The sequence below is a fragment of the Dendrobates tinctorius genome, unplaced genomic scaffold, assembly GCF_039654945.1.
Source record: "Dendrobates tinctorius isolate UK_male_01 unplaced genomic scaffold, ASM3965494v1 ptg000293l, whole genome shotgun sequence".
NCBI classification, from domain to species: Eukaryota; Metazoa; Chordata; class Amphibia; order Anura; family Dendrobatidae; genus Dendrobates; species Dendrobates tinctorius.
Genome location: NW_027361960.1, coordinates 11,941,110 through 11,958,522, shown reverse-complemented (window position 1 = coordinate 11,958,522; position 17,413 = coordinate 11,941,110). Strand labels below are relative to the sequence as shown.

Genomic DNA, 17,413 nt, shown 5'->3' with positions numbered 1-17,413 from the left:
AGATGGGCATATTTCAGTAATACTCAAAAGTACAACAGTTCTATGTAGAGCCCGGTGTTTGCTATTGCAGGATAAAACTGGACATCTAAAAGTAAATATATTACACAAGGATTTTGTATTAAGTTTCTCAGAAAAACAGCTTCTCTACCTAAAAAAACGAAGAGCATGTCCAGGATATTAAAAGAACTCCATTCCTTGTAATCCAGCACTGTGCTAATGAGATTGGGAGTAAATCACAGCAGTTAGGGTCTTCTGAGGCAGAACTCAGGAAAACAAGCCAATCAGAAATGGAGCAGGCAGAGATGAGAGAAAGTGCTGAACCTCATATATGTACATTGGGAATACTGTTACTCACGTACGCACACGACGGCTTTACAAATTCAACTGAAATCATATTCTTTAAAGGTAATTTAGAATTGGCATATGCAACATTTTGGCTATGTGCCCACGTAGCGTTTTAAAACGCTCACTAAAAACCGGACTCCTTCCCAGAAATCGCGCGTTTTTTTCCGCGCGATTTCACCGCGATTTTACCACGATTATGATCGCGATTTTGCCGCGATTTTCGTGTGCGATATTCAAGCACTTTCCAAGCGATTTGAAGCATCGCTTGGAAAGTGATTGACAGGTTGGTCACACTCGTCAAACATACAGCGCGGGACGCCGGAAGGTAAATATACCCCGATTTTTTTATTCTTTTTTTTACAGGGGTATGGTACCCAGGGCCTGGAGGACAGTCTCCTCTCCTCCACACCGTGGGTACCAACCACACATGAGACGCTTAACTTCCCGCATGGTGGGCATAGCCACATGCGGGAAGTAAGAGGTTCTCATGCATTCCTATGGGTGCGGAATTGCGGCAATTGTTTGCGATTCCGCACAAAAGAATGAGCATGCTGCGATTTTTTCCGCGATGCGATTCCGCCGCGGAAAAAAGCGCAGCATTAGCACAGCATGTGCGGAATGCCATAGGAATGCATGGGGGGCGTTCTGTACACGATTTTTAAACGTTTTCGCAGCGTTTTCGCGCTGAAAATCGCGGCAAAAACGCTTAAAAATCACTACGTGGGCACATAGCCTTAATCTCATTTTTAATGTTTCTATAAAAATGAATATTGCACAGCGTTGTATGATCCCAAATTACTATGCAATGTACTGGCAAAAATTATACAATATAATCATATATTAAGGTATTCAAGTGCAAAAACTTGCAGAATTTTATTGATGTTTTCAATAGTTGATGAATCAAGATTTTCTTCATTATCTTCAAATGTGTGCCAAACATCTGGAAATGGTGAAGGAATAAGATGCAGAACTGGAACACCTGAAATACAACATATCTGGTAAACATATTCATGCTGGATAGTCATCAGGATTGGTAGTGTTCTACTGTAGTCAGGTACAGCAAGTGAATTAGATAGTTTCACTTTGTGCCATCTATATCTAAAATCCCTTTAGAAATATGAATACTTTAGATATAGCCTTTTAATGGAATTTTTGTTTCTAGTTTATACTTTTTGACAGCAATTGTATTATAAATACATATGCAAATAGCTTTTTCAGAGAGCAAGAGGACAAGAAATCTAGTGCCACGTATTTGAAGTGTCAATCCTAAAAGTCAATATCGACCCTTTAAAGGGCCTTGCCACGTGACTTAAAGGGAATCTGTCAACAAGCTTTTGCTACCTCATCTGACAGCACTATGATGTAGGAAAACAGACCCTGATTCCAACAATGTATCACTTAGGCTAGTTTCACACTAGCGTTTATGAGCGCAGCGACGGCCTGCGCACGGCCTCTGCTAAGCCCCGCCCCCTGCCGCGCCTCCGCCGGTAGCTCCGCCCACCGGCGCATGACGCTGCATGCGCCCTGCGTCCCCTATCTTTATCACTGGGGGCGCAGGCCATGCGCAGTATGCGTTTGGCGGCGCATGCGTCCTTTTGACGGTGCGCCGACCTGCGCCAAACGCAACCTGCTGCAGTTTGGTTGCGTCGGCGCACCGTCAAAAAGGCGCATGCGCCGCCAAACGCATACTGCGGACGGCCTGCGCCCCCTGTGATAAAGATAGGGGACGCAGGGCGCATGCAGCGTCATGCGCAGGTGGGCGGAGCTACCGGCGGGGGCGCGGCTTAGCGGCGGCCGTGCGCAGGCCGTCGCTGCGCTCATAAACGCTAGTGTGAAACTAGCCTTAGATTACTGGGTGTAGTAGTCGTGATACCATCAGAGTTCTTAGATTTAACATAAAGCAAAGCTGAGAAATCTTCCTCCGCCCACACCAGGCTCTCCATGTACATATTCTATTGACAGTGAACTACTTATCACAGGAGGAGGGGGGCATGGTTGGATAAATGTTTGTTGTGCCACCATCTAATCACAGCCATAATAATATCCTGGTGATAAAACAACAGCACACAGTCTGTCGGGTATTGTCAAGAGGAAGATGAGAGACATCAGACCCAACAATACAGACAAGCTGAAGGCTGCTATCAAAGCAACCTGGGCTTCCATAACACCTCAGCAGTGCCACAGGCTGATCGCCTCCATGCCACGCCACGTAGATGCAGTAATTGATTCAAAAGGAGCCCCAACCAAGTATTGAGTGCATTTACTGAACATACATTTCTGTAGGCCAACATTTCAGATTTTAAAATAATTTTTCAAGCTGGTGTTATAAAGTATTCTAATTTACTGAGATAATGACTTTTGGGTTTTCATTGGCTGTAAGCCATAATCATCAACAATAACAGAAATAAACATTTGAAATGGATCACTCTGTTTATAATGACTCTATATAATATATGAGTTTCACTTTTTGTATTGAAGAACTGAAATAAATTAACTTTTTGATGATGTTCTAATTTTGTGAGAAGCACTTGTATGGATGGTAGGGGACTCTACAAATAGTCAGACAGTCAAGGTCTTCTGTTACAGAGACCGTGAATGCCGAACAGTGTGTTGTCTCCCCGGTGATTGGATTCAGCATATTGCGAATTAGACAGACAGATGGATGGGTGTAGCTGGTAAACACTGGTACCAATGACAAGATCAGAAGGCGATGGAAGATCCTGAGGCCCTTTACGTATAGGATTGTCCAAGGATGTCTCCTTGCATTTGATGCAGGCTCCAGCACTGAGCCAGCATCTTTCCATGGACATGACAGCTGGATCTGATCAGCCGTCATGTGCTTCAAACAGCCACGGGTAGATCTCTGAGTCAAGTGCTGCATATCGCGAGGTTAGGTAACAATTGCTATGGCAACATAGGACGATACAACCCCACAGATGACGTGTCCGCAGACTTGATAACGGGACAGTCAGAGGCGTCAACGTCACGTGGGACAACGAAAGCCAGTGTATGAACCGGAACCATGACACGCAATTTTTACCTAACCTCGCTATATGCAGCACTTGACTTTTTCACCACTGCCCGCCCTTCCATTCTGTCTGCGCATGCGCCGGTTCGAGCAATTGCGGCGTCTGTTGTTGCTGCAGCAATGTCCACATGATTTTATCTTGTTTACGCACACGCTGGTCTAAGCAATTGCGGCGTAGGTTGTCACCATGGCAATGGCCACAAGATCTGATTACACGGTACATGATTTTGTTATTTTGGCTTACTTTGTTGCCATGGTTGCGACTTTGGGTGTTGTTGATGTCATGATTAGTCCCGCCCCTATATTTGCGCATGCGTTGGGTGTGCGGGTTGTATCATTTAGCCAGTACCAATGTCTATACATGACGACACATGTTGTTATGTGATTGCATATCAGGTGCTCGGTAGTTAATTAACGGCGGTTAATTCAATTGGCTATTGGGGCTTTTTAAACCTTCCCTTTCCTTCACTGCTATATACCCCTTGAGAAAGGCTTATACCACCGAAACGCACGTCAGGGTGGACGCTCTTTGACAGGTCCCTGCTTCCCCATTAGGTACTATGCATATTATTGTTAATTCTATTTGAATACATTGGGTGCAGTGTTTCTATAATTAATTAGGTTAGTTGGGCTGTATGCAATATATCATGCATGTACATTTATGTACTCTATATTATACATGTATATATATTTTGTAAGTTTACATCTAGTCATATGGCTGCTATGATATTACTATATTGGTCACTTTTTGCATCCTATCTCCACATGTGCCACTAGGTGGAACTCCTTCCCTCCTTGTACCTATTTACCCTAAGGCTATGTGCACACACTGCGGTTTTTGCTGCGGTTCTGCTGCGGTTTTGGCCGCAGCAGAACTGCAGCAGTTCTGCAGACAGTGTACAGTAGCATGTTATCCTATGGGATTAACATTCTGCTGTGCACATACTGCGGATTTTTAACTGCGGAAAAGCTGTGGTTTTGAATTCGCAGAAACTATTGACATGTCAATTGTTTCTGCGGATTCTGCTGCGGTTTGCCACCTATTCCATTGTGCAGGTGGCAAACCGCAGGTCATTTTACCTGCGGTTTTACCTGCGGTTCCGCAGATAAAAATCCGCAGACCAATCCGCAGTGTGTGCACATAGCCTAAGGCTATGTGCACACGTTGCGGATTCTGCTGCGTTTCCGCAGCGGTTTTGGCCCTGCGAAAACGCAGCAGTTCCGCTGACATGATACAGTACAATGAAAGCCTATGGGTTTTCAAAAACGCTGTGCTCACGCTGCGGTTTACAAACCGCAGCATGTCAATTGTTTGGGCGGTTTCCGCAGCGGTTTCACACCTTTAACATAGTAGACGTGTGAAACCGCTGGGCAAAACCACAGACCAAACCGCAGGTCACTTTACCTGCGGTTTTACCTTCATTTCCGCGCGGAAAAGCCGGCAGCGGAATCTGCAACGTGTGCACATAGCCTAAGGCTGTGTGCACACGTTGCAGATTCTGCTGTGGAATTTTCCGCGCAGATTTTGCTAAATCCACAGGTAAAATGACCTGCGTTTTACCTGCAGATTTAGTGCAGTTTTTTGCGGATTTCCCCTGCAGTTTTACACCTGCGGATTTCTACAATGGAGCAAATGTAAAACTGCAGCAGAACTGCACAAAAGAAGTGACATGCTGCAGTTTTAAATCCGCACCAAATCTGCGCGGAAAAATCCGCAGCATGTGCACAACGGTTTTTGTTTTACATAGCCTTAAATGGTACTGTACATCACTTGCAGTTCTGCTGCAGTTCTCCAGGGACAAATCTGCTGCCGAACTGCAGAAGAATCCGCACAGTGTGCACACACCCTTATAAGTATTTTTTCATATTTACATGATTTCTATTGTATTTTTGTGATCGTTTATTCTCTTTTTTGAGTATTCTAGTTGTATGCGATCCTTGCTGGGATTGTCCGGTGATATGTAATCACACTTTATTTAATTGTAGATTTTGATTGGTGTGTTTCATAAGACATTTATCCTCCTGGCAATGGACAGACTGTCTCCGTAGCCAACTGGCGCACCAGGTGTCAGAGGAAACGGCCGTCTCTAGTGGCAATTAGAGTGGGCGTCCCGGCTTCGTCTGTCATGTCACCCAAAATTACTTTACGGTGATGCTGTCCCATGGGGCGAACTCTCACGCCGCAGAGGCTTGTGTGGATTCCGGGGCTTTTATGTCCTCCTCCTTCGAACTATGGAACGCAGTACCCCTAGTCATGCTCACTAAACCAGTTACCATTCGAGTGGTGAATGGCTCTGTTGCACCCTATGAAATCACCCATCAAACCATTTCTCTGTCCCTCGAGTTTCCTCCTAACCATCAGTAGTTATTATCTCTGTTAGTGATCCCCGATGGTATTGATGAGGTGTTGCTGGGTATTCCCTAGTTGCGTCACCATTCACCCCATAATTGACAGGGCTACTGGGAGAATACTGGGGTGGAGTAGAGCATGTCAGGGACAGTGTCACAAGACCCACGTGCAGGTTGGGTCATCTGTAATACCCGCAGATCAAGTCTCGCTACCCAAACAGTATTGGCAATAAGCGGATGTGTTCTCCGAGAAGGCAGCAGATACCCTGACGCCTCATTGCCCCTATGACTGTCCTATAGACCTCTTGCCTGGTGTCTACCCTCTGTCACTCCGGAGATGGAGGCTATATCCCAGTATATCAAAGAGAATCTGGCGAGGGGGTTTATTAGGAAGTCAGTGTCTCCTGTAGGGGCTGGGCTCTTCTTCGTTCAGAAGAGTGGGGAGTTACGTCCGTGTATAGACTACTGGGGTTTCAATGCCATTATTGTAAAAAATAAATATCCTCTACCCCTCATCTCGGAGCTCTTTGATAGGCTTCTAGGAGCAAGTATATTTACTAAGCTGAATCTGCGGGGTGTGTATAATCTGATACGCATTCACGAAGGGGACGAGTGGAAGACAGTGTTTAATACAAGGGACGGTCATTATGAATATCTTGTGATACCGTTCGGCCTTTATAATTCCCTGGCCGTCTTCCAAGACTTTGTTAATGACATCTTTTGGGAAATGTTGTCCACCTCGGTTGTTGTATATCTGGAGGATATTCTCATCTATTCGCCAGATATAGATACCCACCGAAAAGATGTCTGAAAAGTTTTCGACCTCTTGCGCGCCAACTCCCTTTATGCTAAGTTAGAGAAGTGTGTGTTTGAGCAGGAGTTGCCTTTCCTTGGCTATATCATCTCAGCCAAGGGCTTGGCTATGGATCTAGCCAAACTAGAGTCTGTGATGAGCTGGCAAGAACCTCATTCCCTTAAAGCGGTGCAGTGCTTCATGGTTTTCTTTCGTCAGTGCAGGAGAAGTCCTTTACCAAAAGGATGCTCAAGGTCGGAAACATATGTGTTTCTTTTACTCTAAGACCTTAACACTGGCGGAGAGGAACTACTCCATTGGGGATAGGGAGTTACTGGCAGTGAAGTTGGCTTTTTCCGAGTGGAAACATCTCCTGGAAGGGGCTCGGCAACCTTTCCAGGTGGTACACTTACCACAAAAACCTACTATATTTACAAACGGCGCAGCGCCTGAATTCTCACCAGGCCAGATGGTCTTTATTCTTCTCCTGATTTAATTTCACCCTTCATTTCCTCTCCGGGGAGAAAAATCTACGCGCCGACACTCTCCCGTTCAGTTGTCCCATCTGAGGAGAGAGACGAGCCTCAGCTTATTGTCCCGTCGGAGAGTCTGAGAACTGTTGCTCCGGTATCTTTTGAGTCTGTGCCTGTGGGCAATTCTCGGGTGCCACCCAATTTGCGGCCGGAGGTTCTGTCCTGGGCCCACTCGTCCGGGGGGGTGGCCTTTTCGGGGTCAAAAGGACATCTGAGCTACTGGCGAGGTTGTATTGGTGGCCGGGAATGGTGCGCGACTATGTTCAGGCATGTGTCTCCTGTGCCCGAAATCAGCCTTCTCAGCAGACGCAAGCAGGCTTGTTGTATCCGCTGCCGGTAGCAGATAGACCCTGGGAGATGGTTGGGATGGGCTTCATTGTGGGTTTGCCTAAGTCCCGCAATAATACGGTTATCTGGGTTGTCACCGATCATTTCTCCAAGATGGTACACTTAGTTCCTTTCCCACGTGTACCATCGGCACGGGCCCTGGCTGTGCTTTTTATTAAGCACGCCTTCCATTTGAACGGCATGCCAGACAAGATAGTTAGGGACCGGGGTCCTCAGTTCGCTTCTCTGTTCTGGAGAGAGCTTTGTCGTTTGCTCAGTATAGAGCTCAATCTCTCTTCAGCGTACCATCCCCAGACAAACGTTTTGGTGGAGAAGGCCAATCAGACTCTGGTCATGTACTTGCAGCATTTTATCTTGGCCAGGCAGGATAACTGGGTATCCTTATTACCTTGGGCAGAGTTTGCCCTTAATAATGCTGTTGCTGACTCTACTGGGCACATACCTTTCCTCCTTAATTATGGTCAGCATCCGCGTGTTCCTGTGCCCATGCCCGTTTCGTCTACCAACTCCAGAGTGGTGGACTGGGCTGTGGAAGTGCGTGACATTTGGGACCGCACTCTGGAGGCCATTCAGGTGTCTAAGGAGACAATGAGGGTCTCCGCCGACGCACATCGTCACCCCGCTCCCGTCTTCGCCCCTGGCGATTTAGTGTGGCTCTCGGCCCGTAATATTGGGCTGCGTGTTGAGTCCACTAAATTTGCTTCTCGCTACTTAGGTCCTTTCAAGGTCCTTGAGCAGGTGAATCCTGTGGTCTATCGCCTGTCCCTTCCACCGCGTCTTGGTATCATGGCACATTTCATGTCCCCCTCCTGAAACTGGTTTAAATGTTTCGGTTTTCTGCGTCATCTGCCGAGACGTTAGGTACGTCTTAGGACGATTTTGAGGTGAACGCGATTTTCGGTTCCAAGGTGGTACATGGCAAAATTTTCTATCTGGTTAACTGGAAGGGTCATTTTCCGGAAGATAAGACCGGGGAGCCGCTTGAGCATATTTGTGCGCCTCAGCTTATTGCAGCATTTGAGCGTAGGGAGGCTTTCTGGGGGGGGGGGCCCTGGGAGTAATGTTAGGCGCCGGAATTCTCCCTCTCTGTCGGCCACAGACTCTGCAGTAGGGATGGGCTGCACCTCAATAGGAAGGGTGCCGCTGTGCTGGGGGGTAAAGAATGATGACATGGATAGAAAAGCTTTTAATCTAGGAGAGAGGGTGGTTGTGCAATGTAGGGGATAGATAGAGCAGACAAAAAGAGGGAGCAAAGAGCATTTAGATGAGCTGGGCCTATTAAGGGAAAGTATGGAAATGACTAGGAGTAATAAATGTGATAATACTATAAAAAATTTGCTGGCAAATGCAAGAGGTTTTGCAGAAAAAAAATTGCATGAATTTTTGAGCCATAGATGGTGGACATTATAGAAACGTGGCTGGACAAGAGCCTTGACTGAGTGAAAAACATAGAGGTTTACATTCAGAAAGGACAAAAAAGGTGGAGGGGTGTTTATTTTCAGCAAATCCAACTTAAGACCTGTGTCCAGTGAGTCAGTATGGGTAAATGTACATGGGGCTTTCAAAATGCTAGTTCCTAATTGGAGCTGTTATAAGCCACCAAATATAGCTGAACAGGCAGAGGATGAACAAGATGGAAAAGGCAGCAAATAATATTAAGATCCATATTATGGGGCATTTTAACTATCCAGACATTTAATGGGACAGAGTTATCTGATTGTGCTAAAAGATGCAAGATCTTATCAGCAGATCAAGACAATCAAGAGAAAATCTGCTGGATCTGGTTTTGTCACATAGACCAGATACAATTTCAGATCTATGGGTCAAGGAGCATTACGGTTACACCGACCATAATATGGTAAGTTTCAATGTAAGGCTGGTTTCACATTAGCGCTTTTTAAGCGCACGCACGGCCGGGGGTAGCTCCGCCCCCGAGCCGGCTCTCTGCCCGGCGTGCCCGCCCCTTGCTTGTAGCGCCGCCTCCTAGCGCACAGCGGCGCCTGCGATCGGCGCACCCTATCTTTAGCATAGGGTGCGCAGATCATGTGCAGGCCGTGCGCTAGTTGCGCTTTGACCTGCGCTGCACACTTTTGACGGTGCGCCGTGCGCGCCAAAATCCGAAAAGTTTGATTTTGGCGCGCACGGCGCACCGTCAAAAGTGCGCAGCGCAGGTCAAAGCGCAACTAGCGCACGGCCTGCGCATGATCTGCGCACCCTGTGCTAAAGATAGGGTGCGCCGATCGCAGGCGCCGCTGTGCGCTAGGAGGCGGCGCTACAAGCAAGGGGCGGGCACGCCGGGCAGAGAGCCGGCTCGGGGGCGGAGCTACCCCCGGCTGTGCGTGCGCTTAAAAAGCGCTAATGTGAAACCAGCCTAATATTCAATAAAACATTTCAAAGGGAAAATACAAATACCTGGAACTTTAGGTAAGCTAAATTCACTTGAAGAGCTTAGTCTTGTACATTAGTATCATATCCTGGCAAATGGCGTTGCCATAGAAAAATAGAGAATCTTTAAAGTAATACTTGAATCCAATAGTAAGTTTACAGCCTCTGGCCAACTACATCAAAATTAAAAATACAGTATATATATATTTAAGGGAATCTATCATCAGGTTTTTACAATCTAATCTGAAAGTAGCATAATTTATAGATTGAGACATTGATTCCAGTGATATATCACTTACTGGGCTGCTTAGTGTCCTTATGATAAAATCACTATTTTATCAGCAGCAGATTATCAATAGAGAACTAGTAAACCTGCTGCCAGGTAGTTAAGCACATTCACAGTACATGCGTATAAGAATGGCAATCAGTAAGTGAATTTGGAAGGAAAAAATGAACATTTAACTTTTTTCACAAAAATTTTGCTTTTTATTTTAGACCCAATTTTTTTTATTTTTGCAAGGGTAACTGGGGAAAATGGACCCCAAAATGTGTTATGCAATTTATCCTGAGCATACTGATACCCCATATGTGGGGGACAACTACTGTTAGGAATCGGAAAGGAAGGAGCGCCATTTGACTTTTTGAATGTAAAATTTTGCTGGAATAGTTAGCGGACGTCATGTTGTGTATGAAGAGCCCCTGATGTGTCTAAACAGCGGAAACCCCCAAAGTGAACCCATTTTGGAAACTATACCCCTCAGGTAACTTATCTAGATGTGTGGTGAGCACTTTGAACCCCCAAGTGCTTCACAGAAGTTTATAACATTGAGCCGTGAAAATTAAAAAAAAAAATCACATTTCTCCCACAAAATGTTTTTTTAGCCACAAATTTAGCATTTTCACAAGGGTAACAGGAGAGATTGCACAAAAAAATTGTTGTTCAATGTCTCCTGAAGAGTGTAGTCAATTTTTTCCAAATAAGTAATACATAGCAAAACTTTTAATAGTATTTTACATAAACACAATGACAATTATGACTCAACAAAAAACAACAAGCACTTCTTTTTTTGTCTGCAACAAATAGGGGAGGGAGGAAAATTTTTCCCTAAAATTGAACTGATGTCTCCCTACCTACCTGCGGAGGTTGGCACCCTAGACCTGCGCAGTGGCACCACCGCTCATAAGGTACCATATGTTTCATAATCAGATTTATCTCTGATATATAATATGGTACGTGTACTATATCAGAGAAGGAAGATCCCTATAGGCAGGGTACCCAGAGGAAGCCAAGAGGCATCCAATATACTGAAGGGTATGCAACATAGATCACTATTTCCTTACAAAATATAACATCCCATAGGCGTTTGATGTATATATGCAGATGCAATCAATTAGCAACATCCCGCAACCTTTTAATCATGTCATCACGGTACCCCATTTTTTAACAATAAGAGGGGGACCCTTTCATTAAGGGTCCAGACAAAAATAATTAAATCAAACAAGTGGTTATACTAGACAGTATATTATAGGATCAATATGGGTCGCCCCTCACACCCAGGGCAGTGAGGTACTCGGTACCGGGCCGGTGTCAGGGGGAATGTGTGTCACAGCAGCGGTGACCCGGTCCGTGGCCCTGGGCGCCCAATATCAATGGCGGTGATGTTAATGGAGTAACAGTTTATTTGGATAGTTCGTGACGCCACCCGTGGTGTTTGGCAAGTGAGATGTTGAGCCAACGCTGCGTGCAGATCCACTGGGACTGATGGTGTGGTGCAGCAAAGATGGTGTAGCTCCCCACAGGTGGAGCTGTAGTCCCAGGGCAGTGTAGGTGCAATGGACGAGGAGAGGCGAAGAATGGTATAGATGTTGTTACCCAGATGTAGCGGTGCTGGAATAACTGGAGGACACCAGAGTATGCGGTTCCAAAGCTTTACTCACTGTTTGCAGTTCACACCAATGCCTGCCTCCGCAATGTGTTCTTCAGGTCAGGGCCCCAGCCAACCTCCAGGCAGGATAGGATTCTCCTCTCCACACTTCGCCAATATGTACCTTACTGAACGCCTCCTCCAATGCGCCTTTAGGTGCGAAGCACTCCAGTACTTAGTTACCCTGGAATGCCTCTCTCTAGGTGTTCCTAGTCTCTACTTGTATGACAGACAGCTGTAGCCTGCTTCGGGGACTCCTCTCTGCTTCCCAGCTCTCTATTCAGTTGCTGTTGTGTCCCAAGTCTATGATGGGAGTAAGGCGTTAGTGGCTCACTACTCCTCCGGTGTCTGTTGCTGGACATAAAGATCCAATCAACCTCGGGGACCGGGCCCCGGCCTTTGCGCTCTGGACTGGAAGGGTTCTCCCTCTTTCTCAACCTACTTCCCACCGTCCTTCTATTCTATCTCTCTTATGGAATCTGTAGTCTCCAGTCTACGTCTCCTTCCTTCTGTTCCTTTCTCGTGCCAGCTGGCTCAGGTCACTGAGGCAGCTGCAACACTCCTTCCACCATCCCTCTTCCAGGGATCCTCACTCCTGTCTGAGTGACTTCCTACTCCACTGACCTTCTGTCAGACTGCCTTGAAATCCTACACTTTCCCTCTCTTTTACAGCCAACTCCACCTGCCTCCCCAGCACCTCTCGTGTTACAAAGCCAGGGACCACAAAAGGCACCCTATGACCTTTCCAGCATAAAGCATGGATGAGTCCCTGCTGAACTATCCTGTGTGTGGGGTGCAGGTGTTGGAATGCGAAAGGGAGTTCCCAGCCTACCTGGATGGTGGGGTACCACACCTTAGGAGAAGGTGCAGTACCTCTGTGGCGACTGAAGCCTCAGGGACGCCGCAAATATACCTCAAATAAGAAAGAGATTATACAGGTACATTTGCACAAAATCTTGAACACAATGCAATCAGGCTAGAGCTTTGGGAACATATTCAGCAGTTTAAATAAATGCTTCCATGTGCGTCAATCACATTGTTATTGCACATACCCCATAAATTGAAAGAGACATTATGGTAAAGCATATTTCCCAGCCAACATCCTTATAATAAGTCCAGTATGCATGTACTTGACGCATTTCCCCGTCATGGGGTTCATCAGGAGAACATACTGGTAAAGAATTGTGAGGCAGCAACTGGTGTTATTTGCGATGGTCGCTTTGTGTCCCCCAGGATGTGCTCAGAAGAGTATTAGATCCGCTGGAGTGGCTTGTGGTCACACCAGAACGCCTGTGAGCCACAAGGCAGAATAAAAGTAATCGTGAATCTGGTTAGGTTATGTGGCCAAGGAATTGTTCAGGAAAACCCAGTATGGGCCTTTATTTTTTAAACGGAATGCAGGAAAGTAGTGGGTCCATTTCCTCCAGGCCGGATCTTACAAATGACCCATGGCCACAGATTGGAGTTTAGAAAAAAAAAAACCTGCACGAAGAGTTGGGTGTGTCAGTTTGGAGTTTGAAACCTGTGGAGAAGTCGGCTCTGCAAAGCCTCCGTCAGTGTGAGGAAACACAAGGCCAAGCAGAGCAAACTCCTGGCACCCCGCAGCTGGATACGGTGGTACAGCTGCCCAGGGGCGGGCTGGGCCGGGTCGGGTGGCAGAGAGGCACATGCCCCCCGGGCTGCTCCCCCAGCAGCTGTGCAGGGCCGGCCGCCTGATGGCCCTGCACAGTTGAACTGCGTGCGGCCGTGCATATCACACATCGCCCCGAGCAGTACCCACTACAGCCGTGACACAGGAGAGCCCCTCCGTCACAGCTTCCCATAGTGAAGGGACGGCATTCCTGCATCATGTAGCCGCGGTCTGCGGCTTATGAGCGGCGCGATGACGTCATTGAGAAGACGACACGGAGGCCGCGGTGCCGGGAATCAGGATGAGGTGAGTATAAACTTTATTATTTTTTATATGAGCGGGCTGTGGGGCCATCATATTATATATATGGGGGGGGAGCTGCGGCCATTATATTACATATGGGGGGGGGAACTGCGGCCATCATACTGTATATATGGAGGGGGGACTGCGGCCATCCTACTATATATATGGGGGGGGGGGAACTGCGGCCATCCTACTATATATATGGGGGGAAACTGCGGCCATCATACTGTATATATGGGGGGGACTGCGGCCATCATATTATACATATGGGGGGGACACTGCGGCCATCATACTATATATATATGGGGGGGGGACTGTGGCCATCCTACTATGTATATGGGGGGGAAACTGCGGCCATCCTACTGTAAATATGGGGAGGAAACTGCGGCCATCCTACTGTATATATGGGGGGAAACTGCGGCCATCCTACTGTAAATATGGGGAGGAAACTGCGGCCATCCTACTATGTATATGGGGGGGAAACTGCGGCCATCCTACTGTAAATAAGGGGAGGAAACTGCGGCCATCCTGCTGTATATATGGGGGGGAAACTGCGGCCATCCTACTGTATATATGGGGGGGAAACTGCGGCCATCCTAATGTATATATGGGGGAGAAACTGCGGCCATCCTACTGTATATATGGGGGAGAAACTGCGGCCATCCTACTGTACATATGGGGGAGAAACTGCGGCCATCCTACTGTAAATATGGGGGAGAAACTGCGGCCATCCTACTGTAAATATGGGGGAAACTGCGGCCATCCTGCTGTATATATGGGGGGGAAACTGCGGCCATCCTACTGTATATATGGGGGGGAAACTGCGGCCATCCTAATGTATATATGGGGGAGAAACTGCGGCCATCCTACTGTATATATGGGGGAGAAACTGCGGCCATCCTACTGTACATATGGGGGAGAAACTGCGGCCATCCTACTGTATATATGGGGGAGAAACTGCGGCCATCCTACTGTATATGGGGAGAAACTGCAGCCATCCTGCTGTATATATGGGGGAGAAACTGCGGCCATCCTACTGTATATATGGGGGAGAAACTGCGGCCATCCTACTGTATATATGGGGGGGGACTGCGGCCATCCTACTGTAAATATGGGGGGGAAACTGAGGCCATCCTACTATGTATATAGGGGGAAACTGCGGCCATCCTACTATATATATGGGGGGGACTGCGGCCATCATACTATATATATGGGGGGAAACTGCGGCCATCCTGCTGTATATATGGGGGGAAACTGCGGCCATCCTACTGTATATATGGGGGGAAACTGCGGCCATCCTACTGTATATATGGGGGGGGAACTGCGGCCATCCTACTGTATATGGGGAGAAACTGCTGTCATCCTACTGTATATATGGGGGGAACTGCGGCCATCCTACTGTAAATATGGGGGGAACTGCGGCCATCATACTATATATATGGGGGGGGACTGCGGCCATCCTACTATGTATATGGGGGGGGAAACTGCGGCCATCCTGCGGTATATATGGGGGGGAAACTGCGGCCAGCCTACTGTATATATGGGGGAGAAACTGCGGCCATCCTACTGTATATATGGGGGGGGAAACTGCGGCCATCCTACTGTATATATGGGGAGAAACTGCGGCCATCCTACTGTATATATGGGGAAGAAACTGCGGCCATCCTACTGTAAGTATGAGGGAGAAACTGCGGCCATCCTACTGTAAATATGGGGGGAAACGGCGGCCATCCTGCTGTATATATGGGGGGGGAAACTGCGGCCATCCTACTGTATATATGGGGGGGAAACTGCGGCCATCCTACTGTAAATATGGGGGGAAACTGCGGCCATCTTGCTGTATATATGGGGGGGAAACTGCGGCCATCCTACTGTATATATGGGGGGGAAACTGCGGCCATCCTACTGTATATGGGGAGAAACTGCTGCCATCCTACTGTATATATGGGGGAGAAACTGCGGCCATCCTACTGTATATATGGGGGGGGAACTGCGGCCATCCTACTGTATATATGGGGGGGAAACTGCGGCCATCCTGCTGTATATATGGGGACTGGGGCCATCCTACTATGTATATGGGATGGAACTGGGACCACCATACTGTATATATGGGGGCTGGGGCCATCATACTATATATATGGGGGCTGGGGCCATCATACTATATACATGAGTGAACTGGGGCCATCATACTATATATATGAGTGAACTGGGGCCATCATACTATATATATGAGTGAACTGGGGCTATCATCCTTTATATATAAGGAAACTGGGGTCATCCTACTATATATATGGGGGAACTGGGGCCATCCTACTATATATATGGGGGAACTGGGGCCATCAAACTATATACAGGCGGGGTCTGGTGCTATCATACTATATACATGGGGAACTGGGGCCATCCTACTATATATGTGGGGGAACTGGGACCATCCTACTATAGATGTGGGGGAACTGGGGCCATCCTACTATATATGTATGTGAACTGAGGCCACCTCACTATATACAAGGGGGGAACTGGGGCCATCATACTATATATATGAGGGAACTGGGGCCATCCTACTATATATGTTTGTGAACTGGGGCCATCTCACTATATACAAGGGGGGAACTGGGGTCATCATACTATATATATGGGAGAACTGGGGCCATCTTACTATATACATGGGGAAACGGGAGCCATTCTACTATATATATATATATATATATATATATATATATATATATAAACTGGAGTCATCATATATATGGGGTGAGCTGGGGATATCTTACTATATGTATATGGGGCTGTGGGACCATCATACTTTATACATGGGGGAACTGGGACCATTCTACTATATACATGGGGGCAACTGGGGCCATCAAACAATTTATTTGGTGCAGTAGGGACCTTTATACTATATATACAGGGCAGTGGGGTCATCATACTATTCAGTTGAAACCAGAAGTTTCCATACATTATATAAAAAGACACCTATGACCTAAAACGGGAAAGGTTTATTCTGATTTCATGTCAGATAGAGAAGAACATGCAGATTTGTGTTTTTATACAGTGGATGTAAACTTCGGGTATCAACTGTATATACATAGGGGGCAAAGGGGATTTCATACTATATGTCATGATACCAGTGCTGGGTGACCGGCACTTCTGGAGTTAATGTTCTGATCTCAGTGCAGACTCTCACCTGCACACCTGGGACCTATTATGGTGTCATCTCATTGGTTCTGGGGAGGCTTCTTATAGCCTCAGGAAGCTCCCATCTCCCGTCAGTTATACTTTCGCCCTTGGCATTGTGTGGTGACCCCTGAGTGTGTTAGTGCTGTGTTCTGGTTGCATGATTCTCTGTGTATGACTCGGTCTGTTCTCTGGATATTGCTTTGGATTCTGCTTGGTACCTTCTACGTCCGTTTGGTTTTGATCTCTGCTTAGCCCGGACTATCCGTTCTGTCTCATCCCTGGTACTGTATTGATATCTTGTGTATGACCTTTGGCTTTGTCTGCCCTCCAGTCTGATTATCCCCCTGTACCTCGCTTGCCTGTATTGTGCTTGACCTCTGCTTTGCCCGATTCTGAGTTTTCTACCTTCTCTGAAAGCAGGATGCTAAGCCCCGCCCCCTTGCAGTCACATGACCGTTCACATGACCATAGGTCCTATGCTGGCTTGCTAAACTTCTACATTCAGGTCCTGTGCATCTTTATTTTCCGGCTGTTCTTGTCCCCAGGGGTCCCTACGGTGCGGGTGAGTCCCTGCTTAGTGGAGGCTGTACGCCGGCG

The 17,413-nt window shown here is 47.1% G+C and overlaps 1 protein-coding gene across 3 annotated transcripts in view; it reads right to left on the bottom strand.

The window, feature by feature from the left end:
- Window positions 1–265: 265 nt before the first annotated feature.
- The window catches only part of QPCT (glutaminyl-peptide cyclotransferase), a 217,984-nt gene continuing 200,836 nt past the window's right edge, over window positions 266–17,413 (bottom strand). For 2 of the 3 annotated variants that reach the window (XM_073560131.1, XM_073560130.1), the window contains one exon: window positions 266–1,324. In XM_073560131.1, the coding sequence (XP_073416232.1) occupies window positions 1,179–1,324 (146 nt within the window). In that variant the 3' untranslated portion in view covers window positions 266–1,178. The remainder of the gene's footprint in view (window positions 1,325–17,413) is intronic. The other variant, XR_012226897.1, reaches the window with a different exon arrangement.